This window comes from Taeniopygia guttata, chromosome 2, assembly GCF_048771995.1.
Source record: "Taeniopygia guttata chromosome 2, bTaeGut7.mat, whole genome shotgun sequence".
Classification (NCBI taxonomy): Eukaryota; Metazoa; Chordata; class Aves; order Passeriformes; family Estrildidae; genus Taeniopygia; species Taeniopygia guttata.
This window is the reverse complement of record NC_133026.1, coordinates 100,386,229-100,405,927: the sequence shown is the minus strand read 5'-3', so window position 1 is coordinate 100,405,927 and position 19,699 is coordinate 100,386,229. Positions and strand designations below refer to the sequence as shown.

Below are 19,699 nucleotides of genomic sequence, written 5' to 3'. Positions count from 1 at the left end.
TGATATCCTGTGCTGAACCTTTTTAGACAGGTACAAGCCAATTTCCTAAAAGAGTCCTTAAAACTGAGTAAGCTCATACTCCACAAATAAAAAAAAAAAGCTGTCAGACATTGGCTAATCGTCTTTCCAAGCCAAAGAGCCAAATCGGATATGTTACTTAGCCAGTAAATGCATGTCAAATATAACCTGCTCTGCATGGGATGGCTTTTATTTTGATATTTACTAGGAAGTCCTGATGATTCTTTCCAGAAGGTTTCATTTATTTCAATCACAGCTTAAAAGCATTTCAAAATTGGTAACATGCGCATCTTGAAATAAAGAACAGATATAATAAACCCTTATCTCCTTTCACTTATCAAATACAACAGGACACCAGAGACATATACAACACACTGAGCATTCATGTGTAACTGCAGAAAAGAAGAACTGGATGAGTTATGAGAAAGTAAGTATATAATTAAATACAAGCATTTAACAGAGCATCAGGAAAGAAGCAAATATATTAATGACATATGGCAGGTAAAAAGATTATTTCTCCTGTAAAAATCTTTGACAAAAACAGATGTCAATGAAAAGAGTTGAGTGGTCTGATGGTTTAGCACATGCAGTGACCTGCCTGAGTCTCTCAGATAGAATGAAAGAAGAAAATACCCCAAAATTCAGGATTTACACTCTAATTTTCTTCTTTTGACTCCATTTGTATTACACCTGAGCAGTGGCAGCAGGGGATTTGCTTCCTTGTCAAGCATGATGTTTGTCCAGGGGCACAGAGAATTGGAAAAAAGGTCAGAAAGGAAGGGCAATGGTGGTTTCCAGGTTTCTTTGGTCTTGCTAGCTTGAAGTGAGGAAAAGAATCTGCTGGCATGAAGTTACAGTCTGCAACTATTGACTTTAAAAAATGGGAAGGAAAAAGCAAAAGTATGTGGAGAGAAGAAGCAGTTATTCTTCCCACACTGATGATCTTTTTTGACTGAATGGCTTTTTTGACTGAGGCTAAAAGCATACCTTGGCCTGTGAACAGAAGAAAAGAATCACCAAGATACCAAAGGTATTGTGAAATATTTTCCTTAAGAGCTGCCTCAATGGCATGGGCACCTCTGTCCTGCCAGTTCACTTGGCCAAAACCCCTTTCAAGCCACTTCATTATTTCTGTGTGTGCACAAAGGCACACAAGGCCCTCCAGACGCCCTCCAGACAAAACCTGGAGGGCTGTCTGCGTGGTGTATGGTTTATGATAGGGGACCAGGGGGTCCACCCTGGAGGTGTGATTCAGCACCTTAGGAGTTTAGCTGGAGCTTGGTGTTACCAACCTGAGGAGCTCTTGAAGGAGGAGGTTTCCCTCTGCACATACAAACATGGGAAACAGCCAGGCTGTTGTTCTATCTGTGAGGTTTTGTGCCAAAATACGGGAAGATGGCAGCAAGCAGACAATTCAGTTTTGCAGATGACCTTTCTGTCTATGTACTATGATCTTTTATGTATGTATAATTTTAGATCTAAAGGGCTGAGTTTATTCTTTTGAAGGGCAGCACCTAATAGTAAGGTGTTGAAGGATTTTAAATGCAGACATAGTTCAAAGGGAATTGTCCAAGGGACTTAAGCAGAGCAGCTATTTATGTTCACATGCCCACTCATATATTTTCAATAGAAAAAAAATATGCCAGCTGCCTTCCCAAACATGCCAGCTCTGACCTTGCTCCCAGAAAAATCAAAGGCAAAGCATCTATTAATCCCAAAAGATAAAACTATTTGTCCAGACAAGTGCCTGCAACATTTGGTTTAGAGCTGTTTTAAATGAAGAATAAATCATCAGAGTAATTTCTGACTGAGCAGCTGCACTGTATCCTCAAATATCAGGAGATGTGAGTGAGTTGTCACCTGTAGCACAGTCTGTGTATTCTTTATGTGCTTTAGGAGCATGCTTCAAAATGGGGAGAAAATGTGAGCACCAGCAAAGTGGAGAGATTCACACCGAGCAAAGCTGAGGTTGACACAAGTCATTGCCTATCACATAAATTTGATCCAAACATATCTTCCCGAGTGATTTTTCAAAATTATGTTGGAGACCTTAAAGCATTAGCTTCTTAAAGTCATTCAATGACTACATATTTTAAATTGAATTCTCATTAAAAGTCCCAAGTTCAAACATTTTATATAAAGTTGATCAGATATCCATTTTAAATAGGGATAAATATAGCAGAGATATTTTTAACCTCAGTGAGTTGGAAATTTTTAAGCTTATGACTTCCTTTTTGCTAAACAAATTTACCCTTCACAAAGAGTTTTTCAGCTTAGTGGGTGAATTACACTTTTTTTCTGATTTTTTATCTTGTCTACAGGCTGATTACTGACCAGCATTATTTGTTCGTTATCTGTATTACTACATTCACCATGTCTCCAAGAAAAAATCCCAATCAATCCCTAAAAACCACAGGCCTAAATTAATCACTTTGATCCAGCTGAAACAGGGGTTCTCCTTTCATCGTTCCTTCTGTCTCCCAAGGGAAAATTACTTCTCCAGTACCCCCTGCCTCAAGCTTTGTTCTCCCTGCTAGTGAGGGAAACACGGATAAAAGGTGGTGCTCTTAAACACATTGACAGGGATTCCTTCCTTCAGCTCCTATAAAAGTCTACACAAAGGAAGAGTGAGGAACTGAAAATTTTATTTGTGATTGGCAGAAATGAATACAAACTGAACTGGATATGAAACTTTAGATAACCTGAAACTGGACTTAGGACTTGTGTGTAGCTGCTAGTACATATTTTTAGGCAAAGCCCCAGAAAGGCAGCCAACTAGTTTTAGTAAGTTCCCTATCATCTTACTGAAATTCACAGTTTTTTTAACCTAATAAATAGAGTATCAGTCAAGTGGAAACAATCTGCAGTAAATGCTCTGCCATGCTAGATCCCAATTCCTTCTGGTGGTGCTCCTCAAAGAGCTTGTTAAAGGAACAGCATCAGTCCCTTCTCCTGGCCTGTATGAACTTTGCACTTTGCCTGTAGGAAACATGAGAGTATTTATACATAAAGAGAAACCAAACAAATACCCTATGGATACCTCATAGTTTCTACTGCATAGAGAAGTGACTGAGAATAAATGACAGCCCTACTAAAAGAAAAAAACCCAAAAAACCACAAAGGACACTCTACATAAGTCCTTTCAGATCTTTATCCAGGCTAAGAACAACATCCCTTGATTAGACTTGTGAGGGTCAGCCCTGAAGTTTACAAGAAATTTACAGTTCCTGCAGCTGATCAGGAGAGTTTTCCTCTTTGGCTATCCAATGTTTACCTACATGATTCCTATCCTGAGCACTGAGGATTATGTCTTATTATAATGGAATAGCTTCTGTGCTTCAGCATTCCTTTGTGCTTACAGACTTTTTCACCAAACTCAGGGACCTAAAGTCTGCTGCAGAATTTTTAGTAGTGCAACCAAAGGATTGCAGGATAACCAGAACAGAAACCCTCTGCCCCTTCCCGGAAGTTTTCCATTGCAACCTGGGATCCATAATGCTTTAGATTTAATTAGTCACTTCTACATTTACTGGAAATCATTACTTTAAAATACAAACTGCCACCTGCTCTTGTTTGGGCAATTAAAAAAAGATCAATCAATAAACTCATAAGAAGTTAAAAACATTTCACCTTTCTGAAAAACAACATAGGCACTTCTGTAATAACTTGAAGAGATATGCAAGAGTGCCCCAACAGACAGATGGCATTATCATTCAATCAACAGACTCATTATTACTTCCTCTATTATTATAGCAGATGTCCAAAATTCATAATACTCAGTGCAAGAATATTTGATTGTTCATTACCAGAAAGAGAATTTGAGATTAGAGAAATCAGTCATTACTCTGCCTTTTGCTATTCTTTTGTTTATAAACCCTGTGACATCTTCAAAGGAAATGGAAAGGACAGAAACCCATGTGAAAGACTTAACTTTTTCTGTTGCAAAGCATCACTACAGAATCATTGAATTCTCTGAGTTTGAAAAGAGATTTTAAATGTACAAATGTTCTTAAAGAAGGGTGAATAATGGATGCTTAGTCTAAAAAAAAAAAACCCAAAACAAAGCACAGGTTGAGCTCAACATTGGATACTGTCTCACTGAAGAGGCAGAATCCATGCATTGAAATGACAAGATTTGTCTTTCTTTTTTATAATTAGTTTTGGAATTGGCTTCCTTTTGCTTATGGTTAAAGTTTCTGCTAATGATTGTATAGTAATCATAACTTCTATCTGTAGTAAACAGGGTAACCAAAAACTATTCAACGAAAGCAGGACTGATATTACTATTCATTCTTTAGGTGAGACTGAACTTTGTGGAGTTTAAATCTGCCCTGAAGATATCAAAGTGAGTCCAAGTGAGCTGGCAACACTATTTGACTTTACATTTTTCTCACATCATCTGACTCCTCTAAAACTTTGAGACAAAACACAAAGGTGTTGCTCAGCTGGGCAACAAGCCACTGAGAAAGATTTGCTCAGGTTTAGTGTTTTTACTGGAGTGAACTCTCAAAGGCCAGTGCTCAATGAAGAGCAATTTGTGGATATTTTGTTGAAGCATAGTACTCCCAGGCACTCTCTTACCTTTGTTTTTCAATACTATCAGAAAGGAAGACAACCCCTTATTATTTTCTGTCTGCTGACATCTACCTATATGTCATTAGTAAAAGCTATGCATAATTTACTATACACAGAAGTTTCTGAGTTTGCTGGGAGTATCAAACATAATATGCTACTGCCACAGTTCAGAGAGGAGCAGGACACAGCAGAAGGACAGGGATTATGAAACAGCTGGATTTCCAAAGCCCTCCCTTCTCCCCCTCACGTTATACAAATTCTGCAGTATCTTAGAAGCGAAGAACTCCAGGGACATGGTGGGAACAGACTGCCTCTGTAAGAGAAGGAAGTGACTGTGTGTGCCTCTGTGTGCATGAAGCAGCAGGAGCAGGCAGTAATTTTGGCAAAGGACTTGATGGCATCCGTTTTCAGAAAAGAATGAGGAAGGTGGTTTTCCTGAACTAGTCTGGGTATTTGATTAACAAACATGTAGCTCTGCTGGGCTGTAATCATGGCAGTTGGGAAACCAGGCTCTTCAGATGGTTTTTGCCCTGCGGGTATGAGAGGGGATTTTGTTCTTTCAAGTGCAGAATCTCTTTCAATGCAAAGCCTTTTCTGATTTGTGGACAACAGAAAACAATTTTTTTATACAAAGACAAGATGTTCACCATGAATGATCCCTCAAATCCCCCAAATTATATGCCTGAAATCCCAAATCATTATCACAGAAACACCCTCAGCACCTCTTATGTTCCATTTCTTTTCACAAGGAACGGAATGCCAATGCCAATGACTCCTAATCCTAGGGGAAACTAAAAGCAGTGGGGTAGTCATGCAATGGAAAAGAAGTTAAGCCAACAAGTGAGTCCATCACTATAAAGGAAAAGTAACATATATTAATTTTCACTATTAAGATGGCATGGACAAATAAAAAAGAATTCAACATTGATTAGAAAGTTCATCAGTACTTAGACAACAGCTAATATTGCACCTACTGCATGATCCCTCTGTCTTTCACAGAATAAAATTAAATCAATACCTGGAGATGCTGTCATGAGATGCTGCTGAATCTAAACTATCCATTCTTTCAGATGCTTGCAAACCAGAAGCTTGACTGGGATTTTTATCAATTGAGTCTAGTCCTGACTCCTCAGAAAGTTTCATCATATGGTTCTGGTAATACAAATGGATGCTCTCCCGTGTTGGAACATTTCCCTGTGGAAGAGAGTAGAGGTAGACATACATGGCCAGGGGGAGGTATATTCTTTGAGGAAGCAGTTTCTTCTGTCATTTGGAAAGTAAGAGACTGTGCAAGCACCTTCGTAGCAAATAGCAAACTACAACCTTTTCCTAGAGCAAGTCAGATTTTGAGTTAACCTACCATAGCCCAAAGTGGTTTTCAAGCAAAACTGGAGCAACCCATGTGGTTTCAGCCACCACAATTCTGCTGGATGGACTGTGGATCCTTTAGCATGGGAATGAGGAGTGAACTGCATCCATGACTCAATCTGCACTCCAGCAACTTTTGATGGATCTCTCTTAGCTTTTCTGACTCTAGGAACAATTATTAGTGGCCAGTAGCAGAATTTTTAAACAGAAAAAAAACCCCAAGAACAGTTCATCTGCAAACTGATCTAGATTTTAATTAGTGTCCCAAAGTCAGAATTTATTAATGAATTATGGACACAGATGGAAATCCATGAAAAAAAACCATTGAAGACCTTTACTCTTTCTCTGAAGTGCATGAAAGGACAGTTTTATTAACTGTCAGACCAGATCTGGGCACAAAATCAAGTCTTTCTGGCTGTGATATTGTAATCAGAATTTAAAGGTATATTATAAGAATAAAACTGAGAATTTTCTGTTCTTAGGCAGAAACACATCCAACTCATTCCACTAGTGGTTGCATTGACTTCAGATGATACACTGAGAGGAGAGATTTCTATTCCTGAATGGTAATTTTTCTAACTTATAATGAAGTCTTATGCAAGGACTTTTTCCACCTAACATAATAAATGTAGTCTAAAATACTGCCTGTATTTCCCTTACTAATTTTAATTAGTAGTATTGTAGTATTTCAACTTGTAGTATTTCTTGTAGTATTGCTTGTAGTATTTCAAATCTACAAGCAAGTAGTATTTCAAATCTCTACAGCATTCCAAAACGACAATACTCAAACCTTTATGTTTTGTGAAAAAAACAATTAAAAATCTTAACAACAAAATTTGACACTCAGGTTTTTAATTAGGTATGTTTATGTACAAACTGTGTTGCTTCTTCAGTGGTAAATGTCGTTGCCATTATGACATCCTGAATCTGAAATGATGGCACAAGTTACATGCTAGCTCCACTGCAGGCCTGGCATAAAGGATAAGAGTTGTATCATCTACTTGCATTTTGGAGATCTAAATACATTTTTAGTTACACTGACAACAATAATCTCTGCTAATAATGGGTTTTGCTAATATACAGCTAGCTTGTGAAGGACCACGCAGCTCCATTCTCACTGAAGAAATGTATGCCCGTGTGCTGTCAGTCATTTCCAGTGCAAGTTGAGCTACAAGAAGAGTGAAATATGCAGACTGAGGCAGTTTTTGAGCTGTTTAAAATGCCAGCCACTTCTGACCTTCTTGAATCTATTCTGTCCCTTCAGAACCACACTATACTAGAGAAGTATTTCAGCCAAAACCTTACATCAACCTCTCAAAGAATTACTTTTCCCTTAATTTCTTATGTGTCCAGGCAATAAATCAAATAATTTATTCTTTAAGAATTTATAAACCACCAAGCAGTAAAATAAGTCCAAACTTATTTTTAAAATGCACATGTATGTGAGATTTTCATAATTTTCCTCCTCACTGCTGTCATCTGAAAAGACAGCCTTCCATTTTTCACCAAGCTGGAAATGGTATTAGCAGACAAAAAAGACTGAAGGAATTACCTTCTTAATCTCCCTGGTCAGCATACAGCGCTCAATCCTGAGCACGGTGGAGATATCGATGTGTTCCCTGGAGATGGAGTTAAGCCAAGCTGTGAAACTGTCCAGCGTTGCCAGGAAAAGGACCCAAGTAAACTTCAAGATATTAAATATCCTCTTGATGATGTTATCTAAGGGAGAGCAAAAGCAACAGGGAATTAATGAACATAAATATCTTTTGCCTGGGGTTAGATTCATTTTTCTTTTATTGTCTAATAATGGTAATCCAGGCTGTGAAACCCTGTCATACTAAGGAATCTCTGAAGATGGCTGGAGCCTTTTGGCTGTCTGGACCATTTTCCTGACTGTATGCCTAGGCTTATCATCTGGAATCCCTATTCCACCCTGTAAGTCCTTGGTCCTGCCACCATTAGTCAAATAAACAGTTCCTGATTTTAGAGGAACACTGTATGCACAGGTCTGTGAAATGAAACACAAAGATTTGGGCATCTCCTGAGAGTATTAAACATCCCCAGGTCCTGTGATCTGAACAAGTGTTCAATCAGTGTGTTGAGCTGAACCTCGTCAGTGTCTAATTACATGTGAGTGTTTCTCTCTGCACAAACTTTGCCTTTTGTGCTTGAACCTTGCTAAGCTGAATTTTAAAGCCTAAACAGTCTTTGAATCTGACTTCACTTCACTTTGAATCACACTTGTCTGTATTTACTGTTTTCAAAGCCTCTGTTTATCTAAGTAGGCTGCACTGTGCCATCAATGATCTCAGATGAGCAAGCACAACTAGGACAAATAATAATTTCTAAAACTTTATTCTTGCACCATTTTGGCAAAACAGCATGCTTTATCATGAATAAAGTTTATGCGTGTATACCAACAATAGTAGCTTTATTTTGCTCAACACATCTGTCTCAAGTTAATTTCTCATTTCAGTAGTTCATTTGGCATTAATAATGGTATTTCTCAGCCAAAAAGCAGCGCTTTCACCTTAATTTTATCCACTCACAAACATAAACACCACACTAGAGTTCTCATATAGTATTGCAAGTGTTCAAGTCTAAGCTGGATGGGGCTCTGAACAATCTGGTCTAGAAGAAGGTGCCCCTGCCCATGGCAGGAGGGTTGGAACCAGATGATCTCTAAGATCCATTCCGCCACAAGCCATTCTATTATTCCATGAATCAATGAAAGACTAAAAAAATTGTTTTCAATAGTCAGTTGTCCCTGCTAGGTTCCAAAGCCCAGAGCACTGGCTGTAAAGACAAATTTTCAATTAAGCAGCCAAAGAAATAGTAGAAAACTGTCAATAATCTGCCATGCATGATACTCTCAACAGCACCACTTCTTAGCTGTACCACAAGATGGCATGCCAAACTCTGCAGAATGAGTGTACAGCTCCTTACAAAGGTTCCAAAAGGAAAGCTATAATGAAGTAAAAGATTACCCTGGGCAACTAGAGTTGTTGCATGCACATTTATGGGAAAAATTAATTAGTGGTACTTTCCTGGAAAGGGGGTGCTGAAGTAGCATTATGTCCCATTTACCTGAGCAATGCCATGGAACTGGTCTGCTAGCGCTGAGCACAAGAGTATTTATCACCCTTCACTTGGTCATATAATTACTTCAATAAAATGATGCCCTTTTTTTTTTTTTTTCCAGGCATTTTCTATGTCACTTAGAATTGGAGATATTTTTACGAGCTATCCACTTAAATTTTATTCATTCAATGTGCAGGTCTTAAAGTTGAGGAAATTCAGCCATTAAAAACTAAATGTAAAGCTGTTTCTACTTCAAGGACCATCCATTACCTTTGAATTCCAGACAATATTATGAGTAGGCGAAATAAGAACTGCACACAAAAATATATAGCATATATTCTTTTTTAACCCGCATTCTTCCTCTCCAATATATATCTTTTGCTATTGACTTCAGGAGAACTCACTGCTCTTAGGTTAATTTTTTTTTTTTTTTTATTGACCACCACTGGCCTGGTAGTCTCACCATGGTGCCAAGTACTTGCAGTCTAATCTGAAAGGTCATTTTTCTCCCTGGGATGGAAGTGTTTTAGCAAACATTTTTAATGACACTGTAGTTGTTCTGGCACCTTTGCTGTTCTTCAAAATTAAAAAAAAATAATATTTTGGGGATCAATTGCATGTAAACATCTCCAAAAAGGGAAACAAATGCTTACTTTGTTCAGGGAATGCTTCTCTCTGCCTGAGAGTATGAGATTCAATCTAAGGTTACTAATGATACCAATGATTTATTACCAATTACTGGCTAATTTTTCTAGGCATCTTCTTTAACAAATTTTACCTAGGAAGAGCCAAAGTATTTCAACAAAAATATAAAGCACTTTAAATGTATTATTTCCAACATAAATTAATTATAAACCTTCATCTTTCCCCCCTAGCTCCTGTGTAGCACCAACACTACGTCCCTAGAGATGCATTTGTGTGATTCACTTCAGTGTCATAAGACAGATAACTGCATTGACATTAAGTAACAAATAAAAAACCCACCAACCTCCCTCTCCCCTCCTCATTCTCATAGCAATGCAGCCCATTTATTTGAGACCACTACTCTTGTGAGATAGAAATTATACCTCCCACATCTTTTTAGCTTCTTCTACCCTGTAAGTCACTCAGGGACACTCAGTTATGGATTCTAACCAGAACTGTGGGAAACAATTTTATATGGAGAAGAAAAGTAGCTCTTGATGATAAAGTCTCACTGAAGGTAAGCCATGATAAAGATTTACTTAAGAGGAGAGTCTGTTTTCTTCCTTTACTCCAGTTAGAAACAAGGAGCCAAGGTTGGATTTATGATCTACTAAATTACTTTGCAGGAAAAAATTGAATGTGGGCAATTTGAATCCTGAAAACTGCTGGCATCTCTTCTGTTGTAGAGAACTGCCCTAAGTCTGATTTTGAATGAGCACATGTAAGATCAGGAGTGTGTAATTTTTTTAGAGGCGATTACTGTGCCTTGCTGAATGGGTAAGTACCAAGAAAAGCATAATAGTAACCTTGCTGAAACACACTCAAAATCAATGGAGATTTTAACACAGGTCTGTGTGCAGTCAAGTCTAGAATCTTAGCTTAAGTTGTCCTGTAAGTAAAATACACAGCAGTGATCAAGTTTGAGCTGGCAGGTGTATTTGCTAAAGTATTTAGAGCGTGAGTGCAGTAGCTAATAATCCAGAACCAGAAGCTCCTATGCTCAAGGCTTGTAAATCTTGCAATAGAAAATCTGATAGTAGTTAGGAAGCTCTTACTGCATCAGTCAGAGTGGATCACTGCAATGCTGTCTCTGTGACAGGCCACTGGCCACAGCTGCATTGTAACAGCAGAGAAACCCTTGTTTTGCCTCTATACCTGGTCCATCAGATTTCTTCTTGACAGGTTCTTCTTCACTGTCCTCACAGTCTGCATCATTGCCTCCTCCTGCGAAGCACGAGCAAACCGGTGAGTGTTACACCTACAGAAGTGCTGGTGTACTTCAAGCTAGAGAATGCTGCAGTTACTAAGCAGTAGAGACTGGTTCCTCACCTAGCACCATAACAGAAAGCACATTCCCATTTCCAAAGCACTCGAGTGAAGGAACAACACTGTCAGTGCAGGTGTTCATGGATGACCATCCCTCTCAAAAGTGAAGGTGCTCATGGATGACCATCCCTCTCAAAAGTGAAGGTGTTCATGGATGACCATCCCTCTCAAAAGTGAAGGTGCTCATGGATGACCATCCCTCTCAAAAGTGAAGGTCCTCATGGATGACCATCCCTCTCTTGTAATTTGCAGTGGTGTTTTCTTACTAGATAAGCTGCTGAGTGAGATCGTCTGGTGGTGCAAACCCAAATAGTTTCTCAGTTGCTCCTCTGCCACACTCAGCAGTCTCACCTTCTGCTGACTCACACTTGAGCTCATTTCTTCATCTCCTGAAAGGGCAACCTATGATCTTTTCCGGCCTCTGGCCCACCAAACCTGAAGGAATTGAGTGGGACCTTCAGGCTGACAGGAATCAGCAGAGTTGTTTTGACAACACCACGTGCATTTATTGAGCCTGTAGCCAAAAAGTATTGTGGAATCACAGGCAGAAATGAAGGACAGACAAATGCTCCTCCTTCTATCTAATGCTCAGTAATTGCAGCTACAGTTTCAGTAGCAGAAGCCCAATTATAAATTCCTTCTTTTGACAGGTAAAGATGCCAAACAGAGGAAATGTCCAGATGATTAAGCCTGTATGGGTCCCTCTTTTCCCTGTCCATACTGACCAGAAAAGCTTTTGAATTTTTATTTTTTAGCTTAAAAATAAAGAAAAATATAAAGATATATAAACCAATTATAAACTGGTGTTTTCTTCAGAGGCATGAATGATTTTACACTGCCACTAAAACCAAATCAATATTTGTATGTTTTCCATTCACTATCTACTGAATTTACGGGTCTGTGGATATTTGGATTCCTTAGTGACTGCAACATTGAAAGTGAAAAACAATTCTTTATATTCTTCTTCATGTATCAACTCAAGCTTCTTTGGGGAACAATATAGGAAATGTGGCCAAAATAAATAATATGTGGCTATTTAATGGATTTTTTTTTACAGCTCCACTTGGACTGCAGGTGTTTGGCGATTCCCTCATGAAACAGTTCATCAGCACCATTCCCTGGGAATGCACATGACTTGACCATTGAAAAGAGTGACTTTGGTGAACTCTAGCCTGGACAGAAATATGAAATTTTTTATGATATGAGGAAGTGAAAGGGTAATGTCCTTGCTCTGCCAAACACCTGTAGTTTACACTCCTGTATTCTGGAGATATGCTGTTAAGTTCCAGGTTATTTGCTTTATAAAGTTCTGTCTTTACAATTTACTATTGTAAATACTACCAAAAATGCTTTCACATAGCTGATGTTTTCTGCAATGTGTTGAATCTTCCCACTCAACAAAAGTTCTGGGCACTTCTTGCAACTCCATGGAAGATAGATATATCGTATCTTCCCCTCTACCTCCCTCTTTTTTCAGTTCCTAGCCAGCACTGAGAGCACTTCTCCTCTAAACCTTGTCTGTCTTTCACTACCAGGAACAGCAGGCAACAGTTAATATTCTATTTTTTAAATGGAAAAGGTTACCTACCATCCACAGATTCTTTTCGCCTTCTCTTCTCTTTCCCAAAACTTTTCTTCTCTTTGCGCCTCTGTCGTAGAGCTGTTTTAGGGTCAGTTATCCAGGCTTGATAAACAAACTGGAAGGCAAAAACTCATTTATATCAAGGTTCCTCATGTTCTGAGAGTAAGCCATAGAATAAGCCACAAGCAGGACTATATAGTTTGAGTAAATGCATTCAGACCTGTGGGGGCAAGGAAATATTTTTAATCCCAAATCAAACACCTTGCCCGCAGATCTGCTGAGTTTTCATATGCTATTTTTGCAAGTGTAAAACCAAATGTGAAAATACTTGTGGGTGACCCAGGTTGCATTAGAACCCACAAAAATGTATGTTGTGAACTTTGGGAATTAATATCTTTTTGTGTATATGGGCTGCCTTGTCTGAATCCCTCTATTCTGTATTACTACTTTATCACATTACAGGCAGGATGCAGAGCAAACAAAACTTTTAGAGAAAGAGCTGCAATCCACTAATTAGAATATCAAAAGATGTAGAGATATCTCTGTACAGGTAACTGTATTTTTCACAGCTTAGGTATTCTTCCCCCTCTGTATATCCCTGTGAAATGTTCATAGATTAGTTATCTATACACGGTCCCAAAACTGGCACTCTAGAATTCTTCAGATTTCTTCCTGATTTTAACAATGTTGTTTTAGATAAGTCACTTACGAGTCCTTCTGCCACTGTTTTTCCAGTTGAAAAATGAAGACAATAATACTTACCTATTTATCCAAGGTATTTTATGAGACAAAATCCTGCTCATAGCACTCACTCAGATCAACAGTCTGTTGACCTGTATGACTGCATGAAGCATTGGAATTGGCTCAAAATATTTATTAATTATAGAGCAGTGTGGGTAACAAAACCCAAAAAGTAAAAAGAAAGTTACTGAAATGTAACTTTTTTATAGTTCGACTTAAGCTTGAAGGAAGGTTACAGAAAAAAGGAACAAAACTTGTAGAACATAGGGCTCTGTGTGACATAAAATTTATGTCAATAGCAGAAACAAAAGTAACTTTATCTTCTCCACAGCTCTTTAGGGGAAAAGGTGTTCTTTTGCTCATTTAATGGTTTTCATTGTATAATGGTAATTATCTTCAATTGTCTTCTATTTCTAAGCAACAGAGGTTACTGGCAGAGAGTGGGCAGGGAAGCACAAAGATGCAGGCAAGGGGCTGAAAAAGCACAGTAACAAAACAGCTCTATTTAATTAATTCACAGCACAAACATGCAGATGGTGACAACAACACATGTATATCTCAGTGAAGCTGGAATTGCCCCTCATAGGACAGAATGGTAAAATTTCTATTTGATTTCTTTATATTTTTAGAATTTTCTTATGTAAATCACTTTGGAACATTTAAAGTATTATTTTTAAACTGTTAAACTGATGTTAAATTAATTTAAAAGGGAAAAATACTTCGTTTTGTTTTGTGAATGTGTACAGCCATGGAAAGGAAATTATTTTGATACTGTTGAGAAGAAGATCCTCTTCCAAATCTTTCAAAATCTGTGCATTTAATTTTGTGTGTCTGAGTTGCTCCAAACAAGCAGCACATGAGAAAATGTGTGGGATTAGAGGCCCTGGTTTCCCTTTGCTTTGTAACAGGTGTTTTCTAATGAAGGTGCTCTGGGGGAATGGTGATACTTAAAAGAGCTAACACCATATTACTTTACTGGAAGTCAGAAACTGTCAACATATTCTATTGTCATTTAACTGTGAAAGTGTACGCTAGCCACAATTATAGTGTGAATAAAGAAATTAGAGCTAAAAGACAGACTTTGAAGGGGGTTAAAATTAAAATTAAGAAAGGGAATTTGATTTATAAGTTTAATGTAACTATCTATGCTAAGCAGGGGGTATTTTAAGAGGATACTGGGTGGATATTAGTTTAGATTTCTACCACTGCACAAACTTCCAATTTAGTATCTTTTAGGCTTTGGAGCTGGTACTCTCAATCTGTAACATTCACTCCTTAATAAAGTCATGTTACATATGGAGTGGAAAATGATACTCAGTGCCCAAAGTTAGGAAATAATAAATGTATTCAAGCAGGGCAAGAGAGAAGATGGACAAGTCTTTTTTAAATAAAGGCCAGAAGAGTAGAGAGCTAAAAAGGGGTTTGGAGCAGAATGTGTTTTTAACAAACCTTCCACCAGCTTTCTGAGATCAATTACCACTATGTTCATAAGATACATGCAACTTGATGTGACCATCTTGTAAATCAGTATCAAAAGAAAATAAGAATTTGGCTCTGCATTTTCTCTCTGGGGTTGCATTAAAAAAAAGGATAGACCACTTTGCTTGTGATTTGACCACTCCAAAGTTATTAAATGCATTGAATTTACTAGGAATGAGACTTTAGCTGTCATCATTTTTAAAATTAATTCATATAAGAGGAAAAATGCAGATGAGGACAGAGGTATATATACACTACATCAGGAACTATGGGGTGGGTCACATACTGAGCATTTGCAAAATGTCATGTACCTTTGCTGCTTTGATTAAATACTGAAGAATAGTTTTAGGTAGTTTAATGATAGACTTTGGCAAGGCTAAAATGGCTGAAGCAAATTTTCCAATAGCTCTCTATAAAGGACAAAGCAAGAGTAGTTAGTAGAAAAGCAGAAAATATTAATAAAAAGGATATCTTTAATTACTGTATCTAGAATACTAAGAACACATTTGCATTCATAAGCTTCAATATGAGAAAAAAATAATTTATGTTGTTCACATTAAAATTTCAATAATATGACTCTTAACTGCATGCATTCTCTAATATTTAAAATCTCCAAGTTAACTCTTGAAGGGGCTACTGCACACAATTTACATTGAAAGATCATACATTCAAATAATTCTTCCACAGAATCTACAACAAAGTTCACTTGGCTAGTATTTTTACTAAGACCTTGTGCATGATGTTGGAAGACAAAGAAAGTATGATGACCACAGGAAGAACAAAGTTTTTGTTAAGAAAACAAATTTTCTTTTTTATACAATTCTCTGCTTATATAAAGCCATCCAGCATATTTATACTGCACATACTGCAGAACAGGCCACCTATCTAGAATGTTTGACCAAATTTTGAAATAATGAACAGATCCTCCATCCTTAAACTGATAGTTTCAGGACTGAGAGGAACAAAAAACCCAAATCCCAGCATAAATGAAACAATCTTGTTAACTTCTGACCTCAAGTTTAGAACTCTTTAACTCAGTGCTTGGCACCAGCACATCTGTACAAAATACTGTCACCAATTTTTTCAAAAATCAGCAGAAACAAGAATGTAAACTTTATTCTATAGCTGCATGAAAACCAGAAAGAAAAACGACCTAGAAAGTCATAAGCCATTTCTGTGGCCCAAGGTAAGCTAAATGCAAAATAAATAATAAAAAAAAAGTGCAATACTAGAAAACAAAATTTAGTTATCACAGTATTTTGATCTAGATTTGTTTTGCCTTTATTAAGGCCAGATTTATTTTTTTTTCATGTCATTGCCATGCAGGCATTTAACAAATGTAACCACCTGGCAATGTAATGTAGTGTTAGTATATAAACCAAAGGCACATTTTATTAATGAGTTAATTAAAACATTTCTTCCAGTAATGCTGTCTGGGAAGCTTTGTTTGAAAGATTTTGGCTTAGGGAATAGAAAAGCATGGAGGCAGTTTCTTGCTCTTGCTTGGGTTGGATGTTCCCCAATGCGCCAGTTCTGCAGTGATGTGAGGTTGAATCTGGATGGGAATATTCAGCTGGAAAAAGCTGCTTCTTTGATTAAGCTTTTGAAGTTACAGACCTGAAACATTTCTGCAGCATTTAAAAAAAAATTCATTTAAGCCACTGCATTCAGTATCTGTTATTGTCTAATACCAGCCAGTCCACGTGGAGGAAATCAGATAGGAAACCTCAGATATCTTTTTAACATTATAATATTGTCCTGCATTAGCACAGTCTGGCACTAAAAATGCAAATATATTCATTAACACTACCCTGAGAATGAAAGAAAATAAATGGATGTAGTCTCCTTTCATAATTTTTAATGTCAAGCTCTTTCTAATCCAAGGATATATTTCTCTGGCCCACTAGGTTCAATGGTTTTTTCAAATTAAGTGTATATTCTTTTCCATGAAAACATGCTTATTTTGGGGATTATTTCTTCATGGAATGATAACATCTCCTCAAAACTAAAAAACCCACTGGAGGCATTCCATAGTAGCATCAGAAGCAAGTCAGCTTCCTCAACTGTCTTTATTGCAATGCAGGAAAAGGTAAAGCTTGGGTTCTTAACCTTTGTTTTTTGCATTTTTGTTATCTACAGTCATAAGTGAATGAAGATATGACACTAGTATAGTTTCAGTAGGAATGTGGCAACGCTTAAAGCATAAAACAAACTTACATTTTAAAGTAGCAAGAAATTTAATTTCTAATACTTTTCAGGACTACTTTAGAGGAACTGGAAGCTTTAACATATGTGCCTTTGCTATGAGAAATGTACATTTTTTTCCAGAGCTCAATGAGAGAGCAAATTACCATAAAGTACCTGAAAAGCTGACTTTTTTCGAGGCTCTTCCTCTTCTTTTTTTTCCTCTTCCTCTTCCTCTTCACTATCCGTCTCAAACAAATAATAATTTCCACTTCTGACCACTAAGTGAAACAAAATTTTTTTTTACTTTTCTGAAAAGTTCTATTTTCAACTCCCCCAAGACCTATAACAGGTAGCCAGTCATTTAAAAATTCATAACCAGGAGAGGTGAAAACAGAGAAGAAGCAAGAGGTGAAAAGGTCCCAGGCCATTTATTTGATGTTAGGCTGCAATACTTTGGGCATGAATAAGAACTATACAGGAACTAAGGAAAGCATCCCTATAAGAAGAAAATGTAAAGAAAAGGATTGAAGTTTATCAAGTTACAAGGTTACATTTTTAGAGAAAAATGACAATTAAGTCTAAATTTATTGGGGACCTAAAATTATTCAAGGGAGTAAAAAAAAGCCCAGCAGGTAAGTAAATGAACTTACGTGAACAGTACCACTGGACAAAAAATACAGAATTTCTCTTTAAAACACTGAGGGAGTCCCTTAAGCTAGGCAATAGGATAGTATTAGTTTGATGAGGTAATGAAAAACCCTGGCTTGTTTAAAACAAATCACTTGGATTCTATTAATATGATTGAAATGAGTTTCAATTTTTTGCCCATGGATTCAGAATGATTCTGAAACCTTGATACAGCATAGGTACACAGTGATTAAACTAGGCCTTATATCCTTGAACAGAAGCAATGTTTTTATTTCACAGATGGCAACAGGCCTACATGAATAAAAAAGGGAAACAAAAGAAATAAAAATAAGGTAATGAGCAAGAGAAAAAAAAAATCACAGCATTACATTCAGCAGTGAAAACTGTTAATTGCAACATTTAAGCTGAAATATTTGAATGAACAGTTATTTAGATGAAAATTTACAAAATCTGGATATATGGAGCAATAAGTATTTATACAAAATTTTATCTATCAATCATTACAGGTCTTTGGAAAGGTAACAGTTGTAATTCAATCATACCTTGAATTCTACACAGATCCTGTGTGCACAGATGATCCCGTATAACTATTTACAAACCTCAGGGTAAGGCTGTGAAATTTGCTGGCACTGATCTTTGGTTCATAACTTTGCCATCTAAAACTCTCTCACAGAGGGAATTTTGTGCCTCATGTGCCCACTTATGATTTTAGCATCTATGATTGCCCTGCAGAGGGACAGAAAGTCCACTTCAGCCATTCCAATTGTTGCACTGAGGTGAAAAGAAAGTCTGGAAATTTCCTGTATGAAACAAATGGATTTTTTGGTGCTGAGCCTTCCAAGAAGGCCCATTTAAATATGTTGAAGAGATGAAAGTATTTTAAGAGCCAGCACTCTGCAGTTATCTTTCATAAAATGGTATCTTGCAGTCAGCAACAGAAATTTTCAATTGCAGAAGATCAGCTGGGTAAGGTTTGACATTAGGGAAAACCTCTACAGCCGTGCAGCTCTGTAAAGCTCAGAGTAGTACTCAGTCAGGCTTGGAATGTCTGATCTGGAAGCAAATAAAACTACATTGATCTCCCTACAAAATGTTTAGGTTAAAATGTATCTGAGGGGACCCTCCAGCATAGCAGTTACATCCCTTTCACAGCTCAAGAGAGAGGTATGATTGAATAGCAATAATGCATTCTTGCACACATCAAAATGGAGCAAGCGCCATGTCAGTCACCTACAAGGCTTCCTGAAGAGACCAAGTTCTACTAGCAACACAATTCATGGCCAGACTGGACTTGAGAGATTCTGCTTGTACTGCAAAATGTGGCTTCCTCCTACTGAGAAAAGGGACGTACAGGCTTTTTGTGGGATGAGATGGAGGAGGCAGAAGAGGAACCATGCAGGAGAAAGCATGATCTCATCATCTGCTTGTGCCCAAAGAGAAAGAGCTGGGACAGCTGAGGTCACCATCTTTTGCACTACATCAGACACAACCGTGTCACCCAGGAGAATCTAAGCATGTGGTCCTAACTCCTTCTGATCTTTGTGGGACCTCAAAAATAATCCACAAGCACAGGAGGAACCACACCACCCTACAAGGGAGATTTTAAGTGACTGTCAATGAGGAAATCCTCACTGATATTTTTATCTGTTCTACTCAGACCCAAATTCATGACTGTTTTAATTGCTACGATATACAAAATGAGGTCTCTTTCTGCACAATAAAATTATAACAAGTGATATAAAAATAACAATAAAAATCTAAATTTAAAACTTCAAGCTTGAGTGACTTCGATGTATGCATATATACACCCACAAACCCATTTACTGAGATGAATAATGGTGCAGAATGCTGCAGTTAGAGAGGTGTTCCAAAAAGAACGAGTGTGGAATATCAGTCTATTCCCAGTCTGTATGCTTGTAAACACCTACTGTCAGTGCCATGCTTCACTGAGAATGGATGCAAGGCACGTGACAGGAAACTGCTACTTGTAGGGTCAGGGTCTGTGATGTT

General features: G+C 37.5%; 1 protein-coding gene across 1 annotated transcript in view; it reads right to left on the bottom strand.

Annotated features, from left to right (window-relative positions):
* PIEZO2 (piezo type mechanosensitive ion channel component 2) overlaps positions 1-19,699 on the bottom strand; it is a 287,036-nt gene that overhangs the window by 23,659 nt on the left and 243,678 nt on the right. Inside the window, exons 34-39 of the mRNA XM_032746936.3 lie at positions 17,216-17,319; positions 15,166-15,264; positions 12,641-12,749; positions 10,882-10,950; positions 7,514-7,680; positions 5,612-5,787 (exon numbers count right to left, since the gene is read on the bottom strand). Of these exons, the coding sequence (XP_032602827.2) occupies positions 5,612-5,787; positions 7,514-7,680; positions 10,882-10,950; positions 12,641-12,749; positions 15,166-15,264; positions 17,216-17,319 (724 nt within the window). The remainder of the gene's footprint in view (positions 1-5,611; positions 5,788-7,513; positions 7,681-10,881; positions 10,951-12,640; positions 12,750-15,165; positions 15,265-17,215; positions 17,320-19,699) is intronic.